Raw genomic sequence first — 25,963 nt, 5'->3', positions numbered from 1 at the left:
GGTGAAAACCTGTCTCTACTAAAAACAAAAATTAGCTGGGCGTGGTCATGTGTGCCTATAGACCTAGCTACTCGGGAGGCTGAGGCAGGAGAATTACTTGAACCTGGGAGGCGGAGGTTGCAGTGAGCCGAGATCACGCCACTGCACTCCAGTCTGGTGACAGAGCAAGACTCCATCTCAAAAAAAAAAAAAAAAAAAAAAAAATTATAGAATTCAGAGCAGAAAGCAAGGATACTTTTTTTTTTTCTTCTTCTTCTTTTTTTTTTAGATGGAATCTCACTCTGTTGCCCAGACTGGAGTGCAGTGGCACGATCTTGGCTCACTGCAACCTCTGCCTCTCGGGTTCAAAGTGATTATCCTGCTCAGCCTCCCGAGTAGCTGGGACTACAGGCACGGGCCACCATGCCCAGCTAATTTTTGTATTATTATTTTTAGTAGAGGCGGGGTTTCACCATGTTGGCCAGGATGGTCTCGATCTCTTGACCTTGTGATCTGCCCGCCTCGGCCTCCAAAGTGCTGGGAGCACAGGCGTAAGCCTCCATGCCAAGCCTTTTGAAGACTAGAGGGAATAATTCACAATAAAAATATAACAATAATATCAATGCATCAAATAGCAATAGCAATTTTTATGGTAGAGAAAATATAAGAGATTTATAAACACTGACTTTGATTATGCCAACTGTTTCCTGCCAGGGATTCTGATTGCTGTGTGTGTGTCCCGTAAAAACAACATACATGTCATCTTTTATGTTCTCTTATTTTGCTACCTTGATGTTCTCAAGCATGGTGGCCACATGTTAAATATGCAGAGCCACATGATAGAGCCTGAGTCCCTAAATTAGTGAAGGAGAACTACACACCAATCAGGAACCATTGTTTTAAATTTGTCAGGAGTGAGAAGAAAGAGAATGTCTATTATCTTTGAACCATTATTCATTTGGGCTGATTTGTTACCACAGCTGTTACCTTAACAATGTACCTTCTAATCAATTGAGAAACCCAGTCATTGCCCTATGGGCCCTTCCCAAAAGCCTAGAGACGGAGTTTCCGGCCTATTTGTTTAAATTTGAATGGTAGCTTGTGAGTGAAAATCAGGACGACTGGAAACCAAGGACTCCCTGGAATGGGTACTGGCATGGCAGAGAGCCATTGAGGAAAGTGGACAACCAGGAGACTATGGTGTCATAGAGAGTAAGAGAAAAGTATTTAAGCAAAGTGAAAGTGGCTGTGTCAAATGCTACCAAGAATCCACATAGACTGCTGTTGACTGTGATGACTATGATCTATATCTGACCAGCAGACTTCCTACCCATTCTGGTAAAGTATCCAAATAATAAGGTGGGAGGGGGAAAACGAGCATCCCAGTGACCCAGAGTTAGTCAAGGACAGCGTCTTTGGTCACGTATTAGAGAGAGACAGATGAAGATCTGGAGATGTGATGAGAGGCCTTGGGTATTTCTGTAAGATTTATATAATATAGGACCCTTTTGTTAGGTTTGGAGATTTCTCTGGCTATTCAAATCTCTTAAAACTTCATGCAGTATGGAATCAGGCAATTCTCCAGAGCAGTAACCAAAGCTAGAGATGCAACCAATGAATTGAGCCATGCGGCCATCGGACTTAACCAAAATGGGGGCAACTCCTCCAGATACTTTAAAAGTTGATGTGATATTAAACTGACAAAATAGAATCATCAAATATAATCCTTTCCACATATTTGCTGAGATTTGGATGTCCCCATGAGAAAAGTATGTTCAAGTCTTTTTTTTTTTTGAGGCGGAGTCTTCACTCTGTCGCCCAGGCTGGAGTGCAGTGGCACCATCTCGGCTCACTGCAAGCTCCGCCTCCCGGGTTCGCGCCATTCTCCTGCCTCAGCCTCCCGAGTAGCTGGGACTACAGGCGCCCGCCACCGCGCCCGGCTAATTTTTTGTATTTTAGTAGAGACGGGGTTTCACCGTGTTAGCCAGGATGGTCTCGATCTCCTGACTTCGTGATCCGCCCGCCTCGGCCTCCCAAAGTGCAGGGATTACAGGCGTGAGCCACCGCGCCCGGCCATGTTCAAGTCTTTAGTCCATTTTTCCTTTTCTTTTTTGAGATGGAGTCTTGCTGTGTCACCAGGCTGGAGTGCAGTGGCGCGATCTCAGCTCACTGCAACCTCTACCTCCCGGGTTCAAGTGATTCTCCTGCCTCAGCCTCCCGAGCAGCTGGGACTACAGGCGTGTGCCACCACCCCCGGCTGATTTTTGTATTATTATTTTTAGTAGAGACGGGGTTTCACCATGTTGGCCAGGATGGTCTCGATCTCCTGACCTCATGATCTGCCTGCCTCGGCCTCCCAAAGTGCTGGGATTATAGGCGTGAGCCACCGTGCCCAGCCTTTTGTCCATTTTTAAATTGAGCTGCCTATTTCTTCTTATTGATTTGTAGAAAGTCTTTAGTCTGGCCGGTATTTTCTTTCAGTACTTCCAAGATTATTCATTGTCTCTGGCAGCTAATGTTTCATTTGAGAAAATGCTATCTGTATTATTGATGCCCATGTGAAAGTAATGAGATTTTTCTCTACATTTAAGATTTCTCTTTAATCTGTGGCGATGATGTCTTTGAAGGACTCTCGGCCATCCCTGTATGTCTCTCTTTCTCACCCACTTTGGGTTAGGACCTCAAAGAGCTGCACCCTAGTGGTACAGGTGGGGTGGAAATTCAGGCCTTAAAGTGATTAAAACCCAGCATCAAATAATCTTAGTTCCTGATTGGATTAAGGTGATCTGTGACTGCTAGACCCTCAGTCTAGCTCTCTGCACATCAAATATTTTCTAAAGGAAGGTAAGTCTAGTTAAAAAGTTAGACCAACAGACTTAAGCTAGGTTTTACAGAACTGATAGGTGCGAAGCACTTTTAATCCACCATTGCCTGAACGCCATGGCATTTTATCTTTTCGTTATAATAGTTAACTCTTCTTTTAAAATGATACGTGATTTATTGTGTAATGTTGCTTTTGGCTAATCAAAAAAAAAATAATAATAATCTCTGCCTCTGCCCTGGAGAGAAGAGAACATACTAACACCATTCATTAGCTTAGCAGAAATTTAGAGACAACCCCATGATTTTGAATAAAGATCCCTCTATGGGCCAGAAACGAACACAAAGGACCTGCTGTTAAGCTGCTGTGAAATGGGATGAGAGAAAAATGAAGAGATGAACTTGAAACTGGGGTTCTCAGCCTAATAGAATCGGTGCAACTCCAGAACTCAGGATACTTTCAATATCATTTTTTACATACAGCTGCTATATTGATCTCCTGACCTCATGATCTGCCTGCCTCGGCCTCCCAAAGTGCTGGGATTATAGGCGTGAGCCACTGTGCCCGGCCTTTTGTCCATTTTTTAATTGAGCTGCCTATTTCTTCTCACTGATTTGTAGAAAGTCTTTAGTCTGGCCGGTATTTTCTTTCAACACTTCCAAGATTATTCATTGTCTCTGACAGCTAATGTTTATTCATTGTCTCTGGCAGACTCCAGAGGGCACCTTCCACATGGAATACAACATACATGGCACCACGTGGAGTTTTTTAATAGCGTGACCCTTCATGAGTGCAGGCAGACTAGAGAGCGAAGGATCGATCAAAGCCAGGACACTGAGCTTTAAGGCAATTTGCGCCTGTTGTAGAAATGAGAGGTGATTTCATAAGAAATCTAGAGGTGAGCAGTCCAGATAGGATTACCACAAACAAAGATTCAGAGATCACAGTAAGCCTCTCATAGGCACAGGTGCCTGAACAGATGACCTCAGTAAAAGAGTCGTTATATCAGACACTCTTGAGAGATGAGGTGGGAGAATCTGAAAGCTGGACTGAGGATATGACTGTGCTGTGCAGAAGACATGAGGACACTTGCTGAGGAAACATGGGAGGATGGGGAGCAGACTGGGAAGGAAAATGGGAGGTGACACACCTAGAAAATGGGAGAGCTGCTGGGCGTGGTGGCTCACACTCGTAATCCCAGCACTGTGGGAGGCTTTGAGACAGGTGGATCGCCTGAGGTCAGGAGTTTGAGAACAGCCTGACCAATATGATGAAACCTCATCCCTACTAAAAACACAAAAATTAGCTGTGGGTGGTGGCATATGTCTGTAATCCTGGCTACTCGGGAGGCTAAGGCAGGAGAATCGCTTGAATCTGGGAGGCAGAGGTTGCGGTAAGCTGAGATCACGCCACTGCACTCCAGCCTGGACAACAGGAGTGAAACTCCATCTCAAAAAAAAAAAAAAAAAAAAAAAAAAAAGAACTCAGTCATAGGGAGTGATGACAGGGGGTGTGGGAAGACCTAATTTCCTGTCCCCTCTAGCCTTGAACTTCTCTTTTTTCTTGGCTTCTGTGACCTGCATCATCCAGCTCCTCCTCTTACTTTTCAAACTAGGATCATTCTCACTTCCTGGCTTCATGTTTTTTTTTTTTTTTTTTTTTTGAGACAAGTTTCGCTCCATCACCCAGGCTGGAGTGCAGTGGTGCGATCTCAGCTCACTGCAACCTCTGACTCCTAGGTTCAAGCAATTCTCCTCTCAGCCTCCTGAGTAGCTGGGACTAGAGGCTCATGCCACCCTGCCCAGCTAATTTTTGGTAGAGATGGGTTTCACCTTGTTGGTCAGGCTGGTCTTGAACTCCTGACCTCAGGTGATCCACCTACCTTGGCTTCCCAAAGTGCCGGGATTACAGGCATGAGCCACTGTGCCTGGCCTCATGTTCTCTTTTATATCCCTAACTCTTGAGTATATCTCAAGGTGTCCTTGGCCCCTGACTCTTCTTTTTCCCTTGTTCATAATATCATCCAAACTGTAGAACTCACCTCCTTTCTTTTTTCAGTTCAGCCTCTCCAATTACCTGTTTAATTTCTTCCCAGAAGGACCCCGCTATTACATCAAACTTAAAACAACCTTCCTTCTGAATCTTTGTATTTCTCGCCAATCATGCCGAAACTGAAAATCTCAGCGTGACCTCTGCCTCTTCCTCATCCCCTCCCTCTCTTCTGAGTCTCCTTGCTACCATTCCATGCAACCACAAAAACTTCTAGCAACCAAGTCAAAGATTCTGTGAGTCTATGGTCTGTGGCTATCTTAAAATTCTTTTGTCATCTACTGAAAAGAGCCATATGATGGATGGAAGCAATACATAGAACAGGACGGGACATTAGAAGGTTGAGGGCATCAGTAGGTGAATTTGGATGGCTCACACATGTCTATTTCTACCATATTAACCGTATTGTCTATGTTCCTTTTTAAAATATATGGCACATAAGTAATTTGAATGTGTAAGATTCTTTAAAAGACTCAAAGAATCTTTCTCTTTTTTTCCCCCCATTACATCAGATCCATCCAAAGCTTTCATTGGCCTCTAGATTTTATAATCAGTCTTTTAACTGTTATTGCTATGACCACAATCCTGGGCTTTGCTTCCTTCTAGCGAATGGAATCTGACTCTGCTGCATTTTGGTGCCAGGTCATTTCTGCCCTTCTCTCTCCAACCTTCATTTTCCTGTTATAAGATGGTGACAGTGATACCAACCTCACAGAGAAGTTGTGAGGATAAAAAAAATTTTTTTGAGACCGAGTTTCCCTCTTTATTGTCTAGGCTGGAGTGCAGTGGCGCGATCTCGGCTCACTGTAACCTCCGCCTCCCGGGTTCAAGTGATTCTCCTGCCTCAGCCTCCCAAGTAACTGGGATTTGGGATTACAGGCACCCGCCACCATGCCCGGCTAATTTTGTATTTTTAGTAGAGAAGGGGTTTCGCCATGTCGGTCAGGCTGGTCTCGAACTCCCGACCTCAGATGATCTACCTGCCTGGGTCTCCCAAAGTGCTGGGATTACAGGCATGAGCCACTGCGCCTGGTGCGATAAATTGATATATTTAAAATTTCTAACATAGAGCCTGGCCTACTAGTTCCTTCTTGATCCGTTTATCTCCAATATCTAGGACTCTGGGATCCATGGTATGTTTTAAGGATGGTAGGATAGAGCTTGATGAGAAGAGGGTTTATCAAGAGTCCTGGGACAGGACTGAGAGGAAGACTGGGATGCAGCGGGGAGGGACCGTGCCAGGAGGGCTGTGCCAGGAGTCACACCGGAGGTGTTGCTGCAGGTAGCCTAAGGGACGGCTTGTTGGGGATTCGCAGAGGCCTCAAGCCAAAAACCCTTGTCAAGAGCCAGGTTTCTGAGCCCCAGTGGGCTCGGTCATCCAGAACATTTGTCATTTAACTTAGAGAGTGTCATGCGTGTCCGTGTGAAGAGACCACCAAACAGGCTTTGTGTGAGCAATAAAGCTTTTTAATCACCTGGGTGCAGGCGGGCTGAGTCCAAAAAGAGAGTAAAGGGAGATAAGGGTGGGGCCGTTTTATAGAATTTGGGTAGGTAAAGGAAAATTATAGTCAAAGGGGGGAGGGTTGTTCTCTGGTGGGCAGGAGTGGGGGTCACACGGTGCTCAGTGGGGGAGCTTTCTGAGCCAGGATGAGCCAGAAAAAGGAATTTCACAAGGTAAAGTCATCAGTTAAGGCAGGGCATTTTCATTTCTTTTGTGATTCTTTAGTTACTTCAGGCCATCTGGGCAAATATATATTTGCAAGTCACAGGGGATGCGATGGCTTGGGCTCAGAGGCCTGACAGAGAGGTTCCAACATACCCTTGGAAAAAAGCAGATTGCTGGAAAAATTTTCTTTCTTCCTTTGGAATCTGAGTAAAGGGGCAGGAAACAGAGCAAGGTCTCCCCTCCCACCTTCCACCACCATAATCAGTTTTGTTATTTAATCGTATATTTTTACTTGTATCTAAGCCAGGTCCTTTGGCAATGAGGAGGTGTGCCAGGGATCAGGGGTGAGGAAGTGCAGGACTGGATGGACATTTAAGGTAGGGCAGCTTTGGGGGATGCCGCTTCCAAATGCAGTGGGGACCATCACCGTGTATTCCCCATAGTTGTGTGGTGGGCAGCTCTGGGTACCCTGACCACAAAGCTTTGGGGACAATTTGTTCACCAGAGGATGTGAGGAGGACGGAATACTAAAAGGCACTCAGGGATGGTGGAGCTTTGGAGCAGAGGCGGGCAAGCCCTCTCAGATGGTCACGCTGTTCTCTACCATGCTGGGTCGAAGGTATTCATAGGGCAGGTCCAGGACTGCATTCCGGACCTCAATCTCCTTGTCCATGGCAGCCAGCTCCTCCCGGAATTGTCTCAGCACAGCTTGGGGCTCAGGGCCAGAGAAATATTTCTCCTCATGCTGCCCCAGGGCCACCTGAGAGGTGGAAAACAAGGTGGCTCAGCCCCTTGGGGCTCTCAACCCAGAATACTTCCCCTCCTTTGAGCTACCTCCTTCCCAGGACCCGGGCATTTGCTTCTCACCATGACAGGCTGACGTCTGCCAAGAAAGTCTGTGACGGTCTTTTGCATATGTGCCTGGTGGAGATTGGGCAGTGAGTCCACTATGTCCTTCTCTGTCACATCCTTGGAGATGGGTGGGGGCTTCCGCATGGTGCATGGGCCATTAGGGATCCAGGAGTACCAGTCCAGCTGCAGGGAGGGGAGCCCACAGAAACCTAGGCTGATGACTTGGGCATTTGATCCCCCACTTCTCCATCCCAGGAGCCCTTGGGGGATGATCACATAGGTTACCTGACCCAGGTGGTTAGAAGCATGCTGACCCGTGCATGTGAAGATGCACATGGTGACAAAGTGGCAGAGCTGAGCCCGGGACTCTAAGGAGATGGGGAACCTGGTGAAATGAGGAGAATCGGAGACCTTGAAACCAGAACACGAAACAGATCTCAGGCAGGGAGAGCTATGTGGAGATACAGAAAAGTTATTTTTCTGTGGTCCTGGCCTGCACACCCTAGGACTCCCACCCTTGTGTGTGCTCCAAGGTTAATGCGCTATGGCGAGAGGGGAGGGAAGAGTGAGGGAAAATGCCTAAGAGAAGATTTGTAACTGGTTCCAAAGGAAGCTCTCAGTGCATGAGGAGAGAGAACACTGTGTGGGAAGAGGGCTGGGGAGATCAGGAGTGCTCGTTAGCATTTCTGGACACACCCTGGAGAATTCTCAGGTTCCTCGGGCAGGCGGGGTGTCTCATGATGTGAGAAGAAGCAGATTGTTTGCAGAGGAGTGGGTGTTGACAGGGGTCAGTAGGGAGGGATCCCTGTCTCACCCCCGGTCTTGGGCCATCTGCAGTCCAGTCTCAGTCATCTCTCTGCACCAGGCCTGCAGCTCTAGATCATCCTTCACGGCTTGGTCGCTCTTGTAGAAAAGCCCAACCATCCCCTCCACGTACCTGCTCCCCAGGGAAGAAGATACTCAGTCTCAGGGGCCGATGCAGGACCTTCTGGACCTACAGTCCCCCGCCCCTCCATTCACTGCCTCTCTCTGCCACCTTCACCTACCGGCTGATGATTCCCCACAGCCTGATGGCATCTTGGCCATAAAGAGAAGATTTCACACCCAGGAGTCCACGGTCAGCCAGGTCATCAGGAGGACAGAGGGAACGATAGGTCAAACAAGCTGTGGCTCTCTGAAGAATGTCCACGTGGCCCCCACTACCAGTGCTCACCACCTGAGGATAACCCATAGCCATGCCACGTTGCGGAGGGAGGAAGACGAGCATCAGGAGACTCTAGGCCTGTGGTCCTACTCTAGCCCTTTTAAGCAGGAAGCTATTCAGGCATGAGGCAGGTTTGGGAGAGGCCTTCCATGGAGGAAGGAGAGCTTGGGGGAGGAGTGGGAAAGGGAAACAACCCCTAGGATTCTTCCAATATTGAACCCACCTCCCCTTCACTCATCCATTTCCGTACCAGGTCAAAAATTCCCCCTTCAGAGACAAGACGACTACGGGCCAGGGTGTTGATCGCCATGGTGTAGCGGAAGTGGGGGATCAGGAGCTGATTATGGAAGAAAGAAATGGGACACGGTCAAATAAGAGAGGTCCCAGCATCCATGAGGGAAGAGGATGTTGAAGTGACAGAAAAGAAGGGAGAGGATGGGTCTTTATGAAACAGCCTTCTCATTAAATTGGTTGGGGTCAGGGTAACATTTGGGAATATAGAGATGGGAAAGTGTCTTCTCAGAGCTTCCCATGGTGAAAGTTTTAGCTTACTTATTTCCACAGTCTCATATCCTGGCAGGTACCCACAGATAAGCCCATCCCTTTTTGCCTTCACCCAGACCTTCACCCTCCTATAATGATATTCCTTCTCTCTGTCATACAAACATGTGCAATATTGGATACCCTAAAGAAAACCTGTGCTTGACCCCCACATCCTTGTCTTGCCATCACCTTGTTTCTTTCCCTTTCACAGCAAATCTTCACCCAGTGTTGTCTTTGCTTACTCACCTCACATTTGCTGCTCTCCCCCATGAATCAGGCTTCCTCCACTTTCCTGAGATAGCACATGTCCATTTATTAACCAACGACTTCCGTACTGAGAAATCCAAATGTCACTTCTCTAACTTTCTTGATCTCTCAGCAGCATTTCAGACAGATAATCACGCATCCCTCTTGAAACACTTTCTTCTCCTGGATGCCATGCATTGCACTTTTTGGTTTTCCTCCTACCTCAGTGAGGTTCGTTCTCTTGTTTCTTTTCTCACTCTGCTCCCTCTTCTCAATTTGTAAATGTTGGATCACCCTAGAGTTATATCTGGATCAAATTCTCTAGTGTCTCTACAAACCCTAGAGAACTTCATCCAGTACAATGACTTTAAATGCTTTCGTTTTCTAATGACTCTAAAATCTGTATTTGCAACCTACACCTCTTCTAGGAACTCCAGACTCACATATCCAGTTGCCCTCCTGACATGTGCAAATGGGTCTTTATAGGCATTGGAAGCCTCACATAGTCAGAAAATAACTTGATTCTTCTCCCCACTAAGTAACATGGCTTCTACTCATCTCCTCCCACCTCTTCTTTTCACCCCAACTCATGCCCTACACTTTAATCTCACCCATTATCCATGTTCCTTTCTTTCCGTGCCTCTATTGATCTTTCTGGCTATAATGTTCCATCCCTCACTTGCCCACCTGGAAACCACCTCAGCCCAAATTTCAACTCATTTGCAAAACCTATTCTCACTTTTCCCCCCACGTCATAGTAAGTGTGTGCCTGGGTGTTTCCATAGTACTGCGTATGTGTGTTTATGTGTGTGTATGTGTCTCCACATATAAATTGATTGCTGCTAGACTGAAATGTACAAGGTGAGACTCCGTGTAGGAGTCTGAAATATGAAGGACAGTCAAATACAGAATGACAGAGATGCTGAAGTACCTTGTAAATAGGATGGAGGCTAGGCAAGCTTCTCATTGTAGCCACAGCGATAACCTCAGCAATCAAGTGTCCCCTCAGCAGATGTGACTGTAACTGGTGCAGCTGGAAATCAGAGCTCCGGACCCAGGTCTTGGCCAGGAGCCAGGCCATGGGGGGATCCGAGGGCAGAAAGAGCAGAGGTGGGGGACATCCGTATCGAGGTGGCTGGAGCTAGAGCAGGAGAGAGAATGGGAGCTGAGGACTTGTGTATCTAAGTCCCTAAAGGAGATCAGTGTCTGGTAGAAAAACACCTGGGCCCTCTTACCTGGATGACCATGGGCAAGAGTCTTCCATCAGGCTGAAGCTTCAGCATGACCAAAGGGGCGGCCACATATTGCGGCTTAAAAATGATGACATTAGGCTTGACTCCATCCAGCAAGGAGAAATCCACTTCAAACAGAGATCCAGCCTGCAGGGCCAGAGGCAGGAATAGAAAATAGGGTTGGAGTCGTTTTCTGGAGCCCTTCTCTCATTTTCCAGGGTGGATCCTTCCTCTACCCATCCAAGTCTATTTTACTTTAAACACCAATCACTTTCCCTAGAACCAAAAAACAACACAAAAGTTTTCATGACTGATGTCTTCCTTCAGACTTGGAGCTCCCTGCAGTGAAGTTTCTGGTTTTCCACCACATAAGGCCATTGCACTCTTCACATAACCCTTCTTCTGCCAGCTTTAGCCAGGGAGCAAAAATATTTCCTTTATCTACCCACCTCCCCCCAAAATAAATTCAGCTTTTAGCTCTCCATGGCTTTGTTTAGTTTTTCTTGCTATTTCTTTCCAGGAGCTTGAGCTCTTCCCTAAGGCTGATATATGTTCAGTAAAGAAGGAAGAGAGGAAAGTAGAGATGGAAGAGAAAGAAAAGAAGATACAGGAGGAGATGTTGTAGATCAACGTTCTCAATCGGGGCGATTCCTCCTCTCCCCACTCCCCAACCCCAGGACATTCAGCAATATCTAGAGACATTTGTGGTTGTCACAACCGGGGGGATGAGGCCAAGGATGCTACTAAATACACTACGATCCACAGGAAAGCCCCCCCCAACAGAGAATTATGTGGCGCAGAATGTTAGTGCCAAAGCTGAGAAGCCTTAAGTGCAGATGAAGGAGGAGGAGGAGGCAAAGAGAAGGGAGGTGGGGATAACGGCAGCACCTGGAGTTCTTTCTCCAGCTGGGTCTTCAAGTCTTCCATCCCTGGAGGCAGCACCAGGCGGGCGGGGAGCCTTGAAGAACGCCTCAGGAGCATGGGGTTTGCACCATTGAGAAACTGGTACCCAAAGAGGGCATCATTCTTCCAAGAATCATGAACCCGCTCTAGGAACATCAATTGGGGAGCAGCCTGTGAGCTCCTAATCCTGCTGACCTATTACTCTTCCATCCTCTATCCCCCTCCTTTTTCAAATTCCCTGGGCTGGAAATCTGTAGATTGGTTTTGGGAGGTTGTGGAAACTGACCAGCCAGGGCAGTCTTTCCACGTGGGAATATTTTTTTGAAATCTTCCAGCCTTTTCACACAATTTATGAAATCCAGTGTCCCCTTAATGGCCATGTCCTTCAACCTGTGGAAAGAATGGAGTACAAGATGATCAACGAAGGATCCCACCTTGCGCCCTGGGAAGCAAGTCCCCAGCCTCTAGCTGTCACTCACGCTTTTGCTAGGGAGACACTAAAGTCTAAATCCTTATCCTCGAGGAATCGCTCGTCCCTGGGAAGGTCCGGTTGTCTATTCCCTGCTATAGGCAGGATTAACCCATCTTTCCAGGAGCCCCACCTGAAGGAAGAACACGGAGGTAGGCGTAAGGGGGTGGGCAGCGGGTTTCTTGGGATCTGGTAGGGGGATCAAAGACTTTCTGGGGCTCACCGGTACACCTTCCTTCTTTCTTCGAGCTCCTGTTCCCGGTACTTCTTAAACAGGTTCTGGGGGTCATCACTCAGGGTCCGGGCTGGGGGAGGGGGACAAGAGCACACACCCTCCCTGGTCACCCCTCTGCGCTGCGCTTGTGTCTCTCCGTCAGCCACCCTCCTCTGCTCCATCCTCCTTCACTTCTTCCCGTCTCCCTCATCTTTCCCTCTTTTACAGTAGCCTCCCCCAACCCGCTTCTTCCTCCAGCCTGCCAGGGGCTGTGCCCCTTCTCCACCGAGCTCACCAGTGCCCTCGGGCAGGCAGATACTCCCGTGGCCCTGCACCCAGCGGTAGCAGGGGAAAAAAAACTCGCCTTGGGTTCCCGGGCCCTGCACTGAGATCCACTTGCAGAACCAGTCGACACTCAACAGCCCGTTGTGCTTGCGCAGCTTCACCATCAGGAGGCGCCCCAGGTGCAGGGGGACGTCGATCTCAAACTCCTCCACCTGTGCAACAGGACACAGCTCAGTGGCAGGGTTGGGGTCTTCAGGGAGGGTGGCGGGGTCGGTGAACCTTCAGAGAATCCTGGCTCTGTTTCCCCACTGGAGCATACCCGGGGAGAGGTGGAGGTGAGGAGCAGCTGGTACTGTGGGGCGCCAGCTTCCCCCACGACCTGCCATGCACACCCCAGCGGGCATCTCGTGGTCTCTGCTCAAGCAGGAAATTGCCTCTCATTTCTCCTGTTCCTCTTGCTTTTCCTTTTCCTATCAGACTCCAAGTGCACCCGACCTCAGCCTCTACCTGGCTTCCGGGGTTTCTCCAGCACCCTCCGACTGGCCCCAGCCCCCAGTGACACCTCAGAGTCCCGGGGCCCCAGCTCTCACCTTTCCCCACACCGGTCGCAGCTGCGTCCCTAGGTCTGCCTCCCCGTGCTCACCCACCAGCCACAGCTGCACCAGGTTGGGAGAGCCTGCCAGGAACAAATTCCCAGTGGCTACACGGACCGTGTACTTGCCCATCTTGCCCGGGGATCCGGGGAGAAGTCAGCTCTACGAGGATCTGAGACCCAGCTCCCAGGGAACCACGCCCAGTCCAGACTGCCTGTTATATTTGGGTTTCAGGCTCCCCACCTCCCACCCACAGATTCCTCCCCCACTGGGAAGAACGTTGAGACTGGCCGCCAGGCTAGGGTCTCTGTATCCAGTTTCTCCCGGAGGCTCTGGAAAGTACAGCCCCACCCTTATTCACTCGACAAACACTCCCCGATGCCAGGTTCACACTCTGCCATGAGCCGAACACACCAGCCTACAGACGATGACAGCTAAAGACTAGGGCCCACCCAGTTTTGGTGAATATATAAATACGATTGCCACAGCTTTGGAGATAACAGAAGTGGAATGGCCTGAAGTGCAGGGGTATTTTTCAGTGGAAAGTTGACACTCCTGCTCACCCACGGCTCGCCTCTCTCCTGGACCTCCTGTGCTATTGCCAAAAAAAAAAAAAAAAAAAGGGCTTGAACAGCCCTTCCATCTCCTCATGTTGAAAGACTCAAAATAGTTGGCTAAAGTGAAAAAGTATACAGATATGTACCTTAACATTTTGTTTTACACTGAAATCATAAATGTCGAGCCATTCATGAATTTTTAATAAAGGGCCAACGTGTCTTCATTGAATGGGGATCCATAATAAGAGCTCTTCTAGGTCTTTCTAGCATAAGCCACATCCAGATGAGTTGACATTTAAAGCAGCTAGAAGCTAAAGGTTCTTGTGGGGAAAAATACTAAATGCAGACTCTAGATCTTTACAATTTTCGCAAAACCTTTTTTTAAAAGATTATGTAGTCATAAAATAACCAAAACATGTTGGCCCTTTATTGTCTTCCAGGCTGGAGGGCAGTGGCATGATCTCGGCTCACTGCAACCTCCACCTCCCGGGTTCAAGTAATTCTCCTGCCTCAGCCTCCCCAGTAGCTGGGATGACAGGTGCCTGCCATCATGCCTGGCTAATTTTTTTTTGTATTTTTAGTAGAGACAGGGTTTCACCATGTTGGCCAGGCTGGTCTCAAACTCCTGCCCTCAAACGATCCGCCCACATTGGCCTCCCAAAGTGCTGGGATTACAGGCGTGAGCCACCCTGCCCATCCATAAACAGTTTTGGAAGTTTACACAACTATTCTTGATAAACAGAAAGCTCAACTGGTGGATATCAAAGTAGCAGGCATGTCAGAAATTAGCCTACTGGCTGTATGAATTTGGCATGCTGTAGACATGTCAGTTTTATTTTTTGGAGGAGATGGACAGTGTCAGTCTCCTGATAAGTTGGTTATGGGTAGGTAATTTAAAAGCTTCGATCATAAAATCTAGTGTCTCTGAGACTGCCCTGTCCACTGCAGCCACATCTCCCAATACTCAAGAATCCTGAGAATGCGACTGGTCATGACACTTACGTCATTCACCAATAAAACCCTCTATCCTTCCTCCTCAAAATTAGGAACTCTCCTATCCTCCCCACTGACCCCCACCCCTGACAAGCTTCACCTCCACTCTGTGCCCTACCATTATCCTCTAGACCCTCAACTTCTCTTTGAAGAAGATCCTTCTAACATTTTGGCAACATATTCCCTCCACTTAACCTCTAAGTCCCATTTTAAGTTTCAGTCACCAACCAGTGCAATCACAGCTTAGACTTCATTTGTCACTGAAAACTCACCAACAGTATATTACCCATTTTGTGGTTTATCCACTCAGCCCATGAGCCGCTCTCCCCTTCCTGAAGGTCATGACTGGAAAGAGAAGAAAGAAAGAGCACTTGAGTTTCTGAGGATTTTCCAGGTCCTGTGGAAATCCAGTTCAATTATCTTCCTTGGGTTCTGTGAGATACCCAAGCAGCTTTCCAATAAATCCCCCTTTGTTGCTTAAGTTAGCTTGAAGTAGGTTTCTAGAACAATTAACTACCATATATAAGACAAAAATATCCTGTCAGAAGTGAATTCAAGTTACAGATGCATAGAAAGAAATTATGAAACCAAGTAGCAATGAGTCTCAAGAGTTGAAATATAAACATGTACCTGTGTTCCTTTTCTAGTAACTCTTCCTTTCTCCTTAGTGGTTTGCTAACAGTTTCTTGGCCGAGTCCACATTTTTCCAATCATTCTTGTTTAATAGTATAATCTTGTTTCAATATTCAAGATTGCTTATTTTATAACTTCCATCTTAAAGTCCATTCTAGGCTCATCTCCTTGCCTCCAGCCTCCTTTCCTAAACTGTGTTCCTCTCCACCTGTTCTAACTCAAGCTAAACCTGTTTTTGAACCTAGAGGCTTACAGTAAAGGAGAGGGATTATCTTTCTTTAATGGACTTTCCCTTTTTTTCTGAGTTTCGTATTCTCATACATCCCCTATGAAGGAAGCAAAGAGAATGAAGAAACCACTTAAATAAGTGGTCAAAGGTATCTCTGCCATCTGCTACTGGCTACCTGGGTGAACATGATGGTTCTTATAAGCAATGTTTGGTTTTCTTGAAGCAATGTTCAGCTTCATGCCTATCTTTGCTACCAAAAGAACTCCTTCTAGAATGGAATCCGTGTTTCATCAGGACACTATCCCAACGTCATTTTTCAGGTTGGATGTTCCCTTGTTTAGCCTGGAACAACTGCAGTCTGATGGTTTCTGCCCTTCTACTAGTCTTCACGACCCTGCATGTGGGGCCACAGGAATCCCTGACACCCTCTTGTTTACCCTTTAAGGGCTGCAGAGAAGTAAAATGAGTTGAAAATGCCTCTATCTTCTTCTAAGGCACAATACATTATGATTATTTCAGGCTTGGCACTCTTGACCAGTGTCTCATTAAAAAATGCTCAGTGAAATTTCTTCATTCAAACAGTAGCAGACATGAGTTGCTATATTAAAATATGCTCCCAAATTCAGAAAATATATGACAAACAGCCCCCTCTTCTCCATAACGGAAGAAGACTGGAAGTGCAATGCTGTATACTGCTAAAATCTCAGAACTCTTCCATAATAACTTTATTTCAGTATTCTACACTTCAGTGATGGACTAGGAGATTCATATTCTACCAGTTTTCCTGTATCAGTCAAGGACTCAATATAAAACAGTTGGCACAATTAAATTAGAATAATTAGAGGAGGGTTTATTTACAAAGGAACAACTTATGGTGGATAGAGTGTGACAGAACCAAAAAGGGATAGATAGTGCAGGAGCCTGAGGCTGGCAGCAGTGTAGTTGGCGCCATCCCTGGGCCCAAAGGAAAGAGGACAGAGAAAGGTAATGAGCCGGAGGGTATGAAAGCCCATAATATTATCCTTCCAGGGAAGAAAGAAGAGTGCATAAAGATAGAAAATAGATTTAAAGAGACAAAGTAGCTATGTTGAGGAAACTCAAATTCAAGAAAACACAGAGAAGGAATTCAGAATCCTATCATACATTTAACAAAGAGATTGAAATAATTCAAAAGAATCAAGCAGAAATTCTGAAGGTGAAAAATATAACTGATACACTGAAGAATGCATCAGAGTCTCTTAACAGAAGAATAGACTAAGCAGAAGAAAGAATTAGCTTGAGGATAGACTATTTGAAAATAGTCGAATAAAAAAGAAATAAAAAATGAAAATACACAATCAGAAGAGACAAAAGAAAAAATAATAAAAAGAATGAAGCACATCTATGAGATCTAGAAAATAGCCCCAAAGGGGCAAATCTAAGAGTTTTTGGCCTTAAAGAGGAGGTAGAGAAAGAGATAGGAATAAAAAGTTTAAAGGGATAATAACAGTAAACTTCCCAAACCTAGAGAAAGATATCAAAATCCTAATACAAGAAGGTTATACAACACTAAGCAGATTTAACCCAAAGAAAACTGCCTCAAGGCTTTTAATAATCAAACTACCAATGGTCAAGCATAAAGAAAGGATTCTAACAGCAAGAGAAAAGAAACAAACAACATAAAATGGAGCCCCAATAGGTCTCACAGCAGACTTTTCAATGGAAACCTTACAGGCCAGGAGAGAGTGGCATGACATATTTAAAGTGCTGAAGGAAAAGAAAACATTTACTCTAGAATAATAGATAACGTGAAAGTACCCTTCAAATGTGAAGAAGAAATAAAGATTCCCCAGACAGACAAAAGCTGAATGATTTCATCAACACAAGACCTGTTCTACAAGAAATGCTAACGAGATCCAGTTCTTCAATTTGAAATAAAAGGACATTAATGAGCAATAAGAAATCATCTGAAGGTCCAAAACTCATTGGTAATAGTAAGCACACAGACAAACACAGAATATTAAAACACTGTAACCGTGATTTGTAAACTACTATTCTTTTTTTTTTTCCCCTGGGTTCAAGCGATTCTCTTGCCTCAGCCTCCTGAGTAGCTGGGACTACAGGTGTGCGCCACCACGCCCAGCTAATTTTTGTATTTTTAGTAGAGACGAGGTTTCACCATGTTGGCCAGGATAGTCTCGATCTCTTGACCTCATCATCCACCCACCTTGGCTTCCCAAAGTGCTGGGATTACAGGCGTGAGCCACCATGCCCAGCCTTGTAAACTACTCTTATACTAAATAGACCAAAAGATGAACCAATTGAAAATAATAACTAAAACAAATTTTCAAGGCATACACAGTACATTAAGATATAAATAGAACCAACAAAAAGTTAAAATGTGGGGGACGAAGTTAAGTCATAGAGTTATTATTAGTTTTCTTTTTGCTTGTTAGTTTATGCAAGCACTGTTAAGTTGTTATCAGCTTAAGATAATGGCTTATAAAATAGTGTTTGAAAATCTCATTGTACCCCAAATCACAAACATACAACAAACAGACACAAAAGTAAAAGGCAATAAATTAAATCATACCACCAGATAAAATCACCTTTACTAAAAGGAAGAAGAAAAAATGAAGAGAAGACCACAAAACAATCAGAAATAATAAAATGGCCGGAATATTACTTATCAGTAATAACATTGGATGTAAATGTACTAAACTCTCCAATCAAAAGACATAAAACAAGATCCAGTGATCTATCACTTAGAAGAAACACACTTCATTTATGAAGACACACACAGACTAAAAATCAAAGGATGCAAAAAGATATTCCATACCAATGGAAACTAAAAAGGAGCAGAAGTAGCTACACTTGTATCAAATAGATTTCAAGATAAAAACTATAAGAAGAGACAAAGGTCATTATATAATAAGGGGATCAACTCAGCAAGAGGATAACAATTACAAATGTATAAGCATCCAACACTGGAATACCCAGATATATAAAGGAAATATTACCAGAGCTAATGAGACATGCCAATAATAGTTGGAGACTCCAACATCCCACTTTTGGCACTGGAGAGATCTTCCGGACAGAGAATCAATAAAGAAATATCACACTTAATCTACACTATAGACCAAATGGACCTCATAAATATTTACAGAGCATTTCATCCAACAGTTGCAGAATACACATTATTTTTCTCAGCACACAAATTATTCTCAAGGATAGATCATATGTTAGGTCACAAAGCAAGTCTGAAAACATTAAAAAAACTGAAATAATATCAAGCATCTTCTCTGACTACAATGAAATAAAAGTAGAAATCAATAAAAGGAGAAATTTTAGAAACTATACAAATACATGGAAATTAAACAATATGCTCCTGAATGACCAGTGGGTCAATAAAGAGGTTAAGGGGGAATTGAAAAGTTTTCTGAAACAAATGATAATGGAAACACAACATTCCAAAACCTATGGGATATAACAAAAGAAGTACTAAGAGGGAAGTTTATAACTATAAGCATCTACATCAAAAAAGAAAAAAAAAAACCCTCAAATAACCTAACAATGCATCTTAAAGAACTAGAAAAGCAAGAGCAAACCAAACCCAAAATTAGTAGAAGAAATAATAAAAATCAGACCAGAATTAAAGATTTTGAAATAAAGAAAACAGCACAAAAGATCAATGAAAAAAAAGTTGGTCTTTGAAAAGATAAACAAATTGACAAACCTTTAGACAGACTAAGAAAAAAAAGAGAGAGGAGCCAAATAAGAAAGATATGAAAAATGAGACATTAGAACCAATGCCACAGAAATTCAAAAGATCATTAGTGGCTATTATGAGCAACTATATGCCAATAAATTGGAAAATCTAGAAGAAATGGATAAATTCCTACATATGTACAACCTACCAAGATTGAACCAGGAAGAAATCTAAAACCTGAACAGACTAATAACAAGTTACGAGATAGAAGCTATTAATAAAAACATAAAAATTTTCCCAGCAAAGAAAAACCCAGGACCCAATGGCTTCACTGCTGAATTCTACCAAACATTTAGAGAAGAACTAATACCAATCCTACTCTATTACCAAAAAAAATAGGAGGAGGGAGTACTTGCAAACTCATTCTATGAGGCCAGATTTACCCTGATACCAAAAGCAGAAAAAGACACACCAAAAAAGAAAACTACAGGCCAATATCACTGATGAATATTGATGCAAAAATTATCAACAAATATTAGCAAACCAAATTCAACAACACATTAAAAAGATCATTCATCATGACCAAGTGAGATTTATCCTTGGATGCAAGGATGGTTTAACATATGCAAATCAATCAATGTGATATAACAGAATGAAGGACCAAAGACATATTATTTCAATTGATGCTAAAAAAGCAATTGATAAAATTTAACACCTCTTCATGGTATAAACCCTCAATAAACAAGATATCGAAGGAACAAACCTCAATATAATAAAATCTATATACAACAGACTCATGGCTAGTATCACACTGAATGGGGAAAAACTGAAATCCTTTCCTCTAAGATATGGAACAAGACAAGGAAGCCCACTTTGTTTTTTATTTTTTTCTTTCTTTTTCAGTAAGAATGCTCAAGGATCAAATATGTCCACTTTCATCACTGTTATTCAGCATAGTACTGGAAGTCCTAGCTAGAGCAATCAGACAAGGAAAAGAAATAAAGGGCATCCAAATTGGAAAGGAAGAAGTCAAATTATCCTTATTTGTAGATAGTATGATCTTATATTTGGAAAAACCTAAAGACTCCACCAAAGAACTATTAAAACTGATAAACAAATTTAGTAAAATTGTAGGATACAGAATCAACATACAAAAATCAGTAGGATTTCTATATGCCAACAGTGAACAGTCTGAAAAAGAAATCAAGAAAGTAATCATATTTATAACAGCTACAAATAAAATACCTAGGAATTAACTAAAGAAGTGAAATATCTCTACAACAGAAACTATAAAACATTGATGCAAGTAATTGAAGAGGACACACAAAAATAGAAAGATATTCCATGTTTATAGATTGGAAGAATCAATATTGTTAAATATCCATACTGCCCAAAGTAATCTACAGATACAATGCAATCCCTATAAAAATATCAATGACATTCTTCACAGAAATAGAAAAAAAATCCTAAAGTTTATATGGGACCACACACACACACGCACACACCCTACCCAGAATAGCCAAAGCTATCCTGAGCAAAAAGAACAAAACTGGAGGAATCACATTATCGTACGTCAAATTATACCACAGAGTTATAGTAACCAAAACAGCATAGTACAGTTATAAAAACAGACATGTAGACCAGTGGAACATAATAGAGAACTAAATAAATAAATCCATACATCTACAGTGAACTCATTTTTGAGAAAGATGTCAAGAACATACACCAGGGAAAGGACAGTCTCTTCAATACATGGTGCTGGGAAAACTGGATGTCCATATGCAGAAGAATGAAACTACACCCCTATCTCTTGCCACATACAAAAATCAAATAAAATAGATTAAAGACTTAAGTCTAAAGGTTTAAATCTATGTTCTCAAACTATGATACTACTACAAGAAGATATTGGGGAAAATCTCCAGGATATTGGTCTGGGCAAAAATTTCTTGAGTAATATCCCACAAGCACAGGCAACCAAAGCAAAAATCAACAAATGAGATCACAACAAGTTAAAAAAAAAACTTTTGCACAGCAAAGGATACAATCAACAAAGTGAAGAGACAATCCACATAATGGGTGAAAATATTTGCAAACTACCCATTTGACAAGGGTTTCATAACCAGAATATATAAACAACTCTCTAGGAAAATAATCTAATAATCTGATTAAAACAGACAAAAGATCTGAATAGACATTTCTTGAAAGAAGACATCCTGTTTGACATCACTGATCATCAGAGAAATGCAAATCAAAACTACAATGAGATACCATCTTACCCCAGTTAAAAATGGCTTATATCCAAAAGACAGGCAATAACAAATGCTTGTGAGGATGTGGAGAAAAGGGAACCCTTGTACACTGTTGGTAGGACTGTAAATTAATACAACCACCATGGAGGTTCATCAGAACACTAACAATAGAGCTACCATATGATTCAGCAATCCCATTGCTACGTATATACCCAAAAGAAAGGAAATCAGAATATCGAAGATATAGCTGCACTCTCATGTTTTTTGCAGCACTGTTCACAATAGCCAAGACTTCGAAGCAATCTAAATGTCCATCAACAGCTGAATCAATAAAGAAAATATAGTACATATACACAATGGAGTACTATTCAGCCACACAAAAATAAGATTCTGTCATTTGCAATGGATGGAACTGGAAGTCATTGTGTTAACTGAAATCAGCCAGGCACAGAAAGACAAATTTTAAATGCTCTCACTTATTTGTGGGAGCTAACAATGAAAACAATTGAAGTCATAAACACAGAGAGTAGAAGGATACTTACCAGAGGCTGGGAAGCGTAATGCGGTGGGGGACTGGGTAGGGCATGGGGAATGGAGATGGTTAATGGTTACAAAAAAATTAGAAAGAATGAGTAAGACTTATTTGCTAGCACAACAGGGTGACTATAGTCAAAAATAATTTAATTATACATTTTAAAATAACTACAAGAGTATAACTGGATTTTTTTTTTTTTTTTTTGAGACAGAGTCTCATTCTGTCACCCAGGCTGGAGTGCAGTGGCACAATCTCGGCTCACTGCAAGCTCTGCCTCCTAGGTTCATGCCGTTCTCCTGCCTCAGCCTCCTGAGTAGCTGGGACTAGAGGTGCATCTCAACGATTAAAAAGGTTACTGTGAAAACTTGCTCTTAACACAGTCTATAAAATTTAATAAGCATTCAACAAATGATAGATATCATCATGACATACAAGGATACCTCAAGACTTAGAGAGGAAGCTGAGCTTGTAACTAAAGCTGAAGAAGACCAGTGCACAAAATGGACCACCTTGAGATAATCAATTATAATGGTTGTCATGTTGTGGCCTCTTGAAACTGTAGTTTTGAAAATGAAACTACATATAATGAAGGGATACTCTTTCCTTTTTTTTTTTTGGAGATGGAGTTTTGCTCTGTTGCCCAGGTTGGAGTGCTGTGGCATGATCTCAGCTCACTGCAACCTCCGCCTCCCGGGTTCAAGCAATTCTCGTGCCTCAAACTCCCAAGTAGCTGGGATTTCAGGCGCACACCACCACGCCAGGCTAATTTTTGTATTTTTAGTACAGACAGGGTTTCACCAGGTTGGCCAGGCTAGTCTCAAACTCCTGACCTCAAGTGATCCACCCACCTCGGCCTCCCAAAGTGCTGGGATTACAAGCATGAGCCACCGCGCCCAGCCACGAAGGGAGAAATTTTCTACACAAGTTAGTCTTAGGGGCATCTTCTCTAGAGCTTCAAGATCTTTACTAATTATTCTAACTTCTTATAGGACCCAGAGATGCCTCCTTAGGGTTTGAGAAGACCAAAATTAATGAAGACCTACAGTTAAATCTCAAAACACCTGGGGCCTATCACAGATGGAGAAATCAGAGAAAAGCTTTCAGATTGTAGTTCCACAGCCTTCACAACTAAAGTCAACTCATCAAAGACGTAAGAGTACCGACAACAAAGAGATGAATTAGTCTCTGTCTATAAATACCACTTAGAAAATAACTGGAAGGATTACCCAGGTTTAACTCTAGATGGCATCTGTTTTACCAGTTTTGTTAATGAGCTCTATACTAAACTGAGTTTATTCATACTAATTACGTCGTATTAATTATATGCTCCTCTCCACCTGTTCTAATTCAAGTTACACCTATTTGTGGACCTAGAAGATAAGAGTAAAGCAGAGGGGTGATCTGCTTTTGACACACTTTCTGTTTCTCTCTTTGAGTTTCGTGCTTTCATACATCCTCTGTGAAAGAAGCCAAGAGAGAATGAAATTCCACTTAAGTAACTGGTCAAAGGTACTGCTGCCAAAATGCCCCTCTCTTTAAGATCCGTGTTTTAGCACAAACCAAAAAGATGTACAGGCATCTGAGTAATCTGAACAACTGATCCATGCAAACTCATGGATCTTCAACTGAAACAACTCATGGGAAATCACCCCAAGGCCTTGAAGTCACGTTGACGTCCCTACAACTTAGAGTAGCCTGGAGCACCTGGAGATTTATATCTCAAGGTCCAAAAAGAAAAATGTCAGCATCCCAGTGACTCCCCTTTGAGCAATCTGCTCTTGTGTGCCCCCACATACCCTTGAACACACGGGGTGAAATAATAATCCCAGTCAATGGGCACCCTATGACCTTTCTAATAGATACTAGAACCACCTACTCTACCCTTAACCCTCACAATTCCTTGCCATAATGCCTCAGTAGTGGGAGTGGATGATTTGCCTCTTTCTAAGCCCCTTTTGGTGTCTCTTGGATTCCATCATGCCCAACACAGTTTTTTGTTAAATTTCACAATCCCTGTTAACCTATTAGCAGGATTTACTTTCTATTTGGAATGTTAATATTTTTGTTTATCCAAAGTACTAATTCCTGAAGTCCTGGAACTCCTTCCCACTGGCCTTTATCCTCCAAAAACTCTGACAGATCACCCCAGTTTCCTTGCTCCCCTCATAATTCCCCAAGCCCTTCACATCCCTCAGTCAGAACATGCTCACTCACATCCATCAGTTTCTTTGGTTACAGGATCAACAGACATATTGGGGAAACAGGGCCCTTAAAGTAGAAATAGACCCCAGCATTCCCCCTCCATGAACTACCCCAGTTTCCTTCAAAATCTGAAGCAAGTGAAAGTCTCAGATCCGTTTACTATTCAAGGATTCCTTGACAAAAGGTTCCTCATCCCTATTTGCAGTTCCTGTAATGCCTTTGTTTTCCTTGTACAACACCTAAGGTTAGACAGTGCTAAAAAAGGATGAGTTTGTGTCCTTTGTAGGGACATGGATGCAGCTGGAAACCATCATTCTTAGCAATCTATCACAAGAACAGAAAACCAAACACCGCATGTTCTCACTCATAGGTGGGAACTGAACAATGAGATCACTTGGACTCAGGAAGGGGAACATCACACACAGGGGCCTGTCATGGGGAGGGGGGAGGGGGGAGGGATTGCATTGGGAGTTATACCTGATGTAAATGACAAGTTGATGGGTGCAGCACACCAACATGGCACAAGTATACATATGTAACAAACCTGCACGTTATGCACATGTACCCTACAACTTAAAGTATAATAATAATAAATAAATTAAAAAAAAAAAAAAGAAAATGAAATGGCTGAGTGTAGTGTGATGAGTCACCCACCAGATTACTTAAGGCTATGTCTGCTGCCTGAAAGCTGAAAGCTAGGCAATGAGTCAATGGCCCACTCAAGGAGCAGGTGTTCCTGAGAATCGAAACATCCCAGTGTATCTGAGAGCACACCAAGGAAAACAGTCCCATCGCACACACACAGTAGGCGAAGAGCCAGAAAATTAGCCTAAAAGCAGCTTAGAAAGGTGACTATAGTCAATAATAATTACACATTAATGTATATTTAAATAAATTTAAAATAACGAAGAGCATAATTGGATGGTTTATAACACAAAGAATAAATGCTTGAGGGGATGAATAACTCATTTTCCATGATGTGTTTATTATGCATTGCATGCTGGTATCAAAACATCTCATATACTCCATACACCTGCTATGAGGTGTACGAGTAGGTATACATCTACTATGCACCCACAAAAATTAATACAAAATTATTTGAAAGTAAAAATAAATAGATAAATGAAAAGCAGACAGGTGGCAGAGCAGACCTCCAGAGTTGTCCTGCTCCCTGCTGCTGCCCAGGGGTACCTGTAGGTAAGTCCCAGTAAACTCATCTACTCCTCAAACTGAACTTCTCTAAATCATTCTTTGGTGTCTTGGCTCCTTCCCAGTATGGGGGAACTTGCTTCTATACTGTTCTGGCTCTTTCCCATAACAAATGGTGGTTGCTGGGAACTAGGGGGAGGAGGGCAAGGTGCAGAATAGGGAGCTGTTTCATGGGTGTAGTTTTGGTTTTGCAAGATGAAGAGTTCTGGAGAATGACTGCCAACGATGTGAATGTACTTAACACTACTGAGCTGTACACTTAAAAATGATTAGGATGGTACATCTTATGTATATTTTGTCACAATTAAGAAAACTTAAAAATGCGCAAAAGAGCTGAACAGATATCTCGTGAAAGAAGGTAGACATATGGCAAATGAGTATGGGAAAAGATGCTCAAGTCATCTGCCATCAGGAAATCGCAAATGAAAACTACAGTGAGGCCAAGTGCAGTGGCTCATGCCTGTAATCACAACACTGTGGGAGGCTGAGGTGGGAGGATTACTCGAGACCAGGAGTTCAAGACAAGCCTGGGCAACAAGACCCAATCTCTACAAAACAAATTTAAAAATTACCCATGTATGTTGGCATGTGCCTGTAGGCCCAGCTACTCCG

General features: G+C 43.5%; 1 protein-coding gene and 1 long non-coding RNA gene across 2 annotated transcripts in view; one reads left to right on the top strand and one right to left on the bottom strand.

The window, feature by feature from the left end:
* LOC141408751 (uncharacterized) overlaps window positions 1–13,678 on the top strand; it is a 62,221-nt gene extending 48,543 nt beyond the window's left edge. The window contains exons 2-3 of the long non-coding RNA XR_012425194.1: window positions 11,113–12,116; window positions 12,437–13,678. This is a non-coding gene — a long non-coding RNA (uncharacterized lncRNA). The remainder of the gene's footprint in view (window positions 1–11,112; window positions 12,117–12,436) is intronic.
* Window positions 6,295–13,252, bottom strand: LOC102137290 (polyunsaturated fatty acid (12S)/(13S)-lipoxygenase, epidermal-type-like). Its single transcript, XM_074018414.1, has 13 exons — window positions 12,474–13,252; window positions 12,188–12,269; window positions 11,975–12,097; window positions 11,782–11,885; window positions 11,481–11,641; window positions 10,596–10,739; window positions 10,292–10,501; window positions 8,822–8,908; window positions 8,414–8,583; window positions 8,182–8,304; window positions 7,653–7,752; window positions 7,383–7,550; window positions 6,295–7,275 (listed from the first exon to the last, which is right to left on the bottom strand). The coding sequence occupies exons 1-13, from the start codon at window positions 12,625–12,627 to the stop codon at window positions 7,096–7,098; spliced, it is 1,806 nt and encodes a 601-aa protein (XP_073874515.1). The 5' UTR covers window positions 12,628–13,252; the 3' UTR covers window positions 6,295–7,095.
* Window positions 13,679–25,963: the final 12,285 nt, after the last annotated feature.

This window comes from Macaca fascicularis, chromosome 16 (genome assembly GCF_037993035.2).
Source record: "Macaca fascicularis isolate 582-1 chromosome 16, T2T-MFA8v1.1".
NCBI classification, from domain to species: domain Eukaryota; kingdom Metazoa; phylum Chordata; class Mammalia; order Primates; family Cercopithecidae; genus Macaca; species Macaca fascicularis.
The sequence above is the reverse complement of the archived record's forward strand: the minus strand, read 5'-3'. Positions and strand labels throughout refer to the sequence as shown.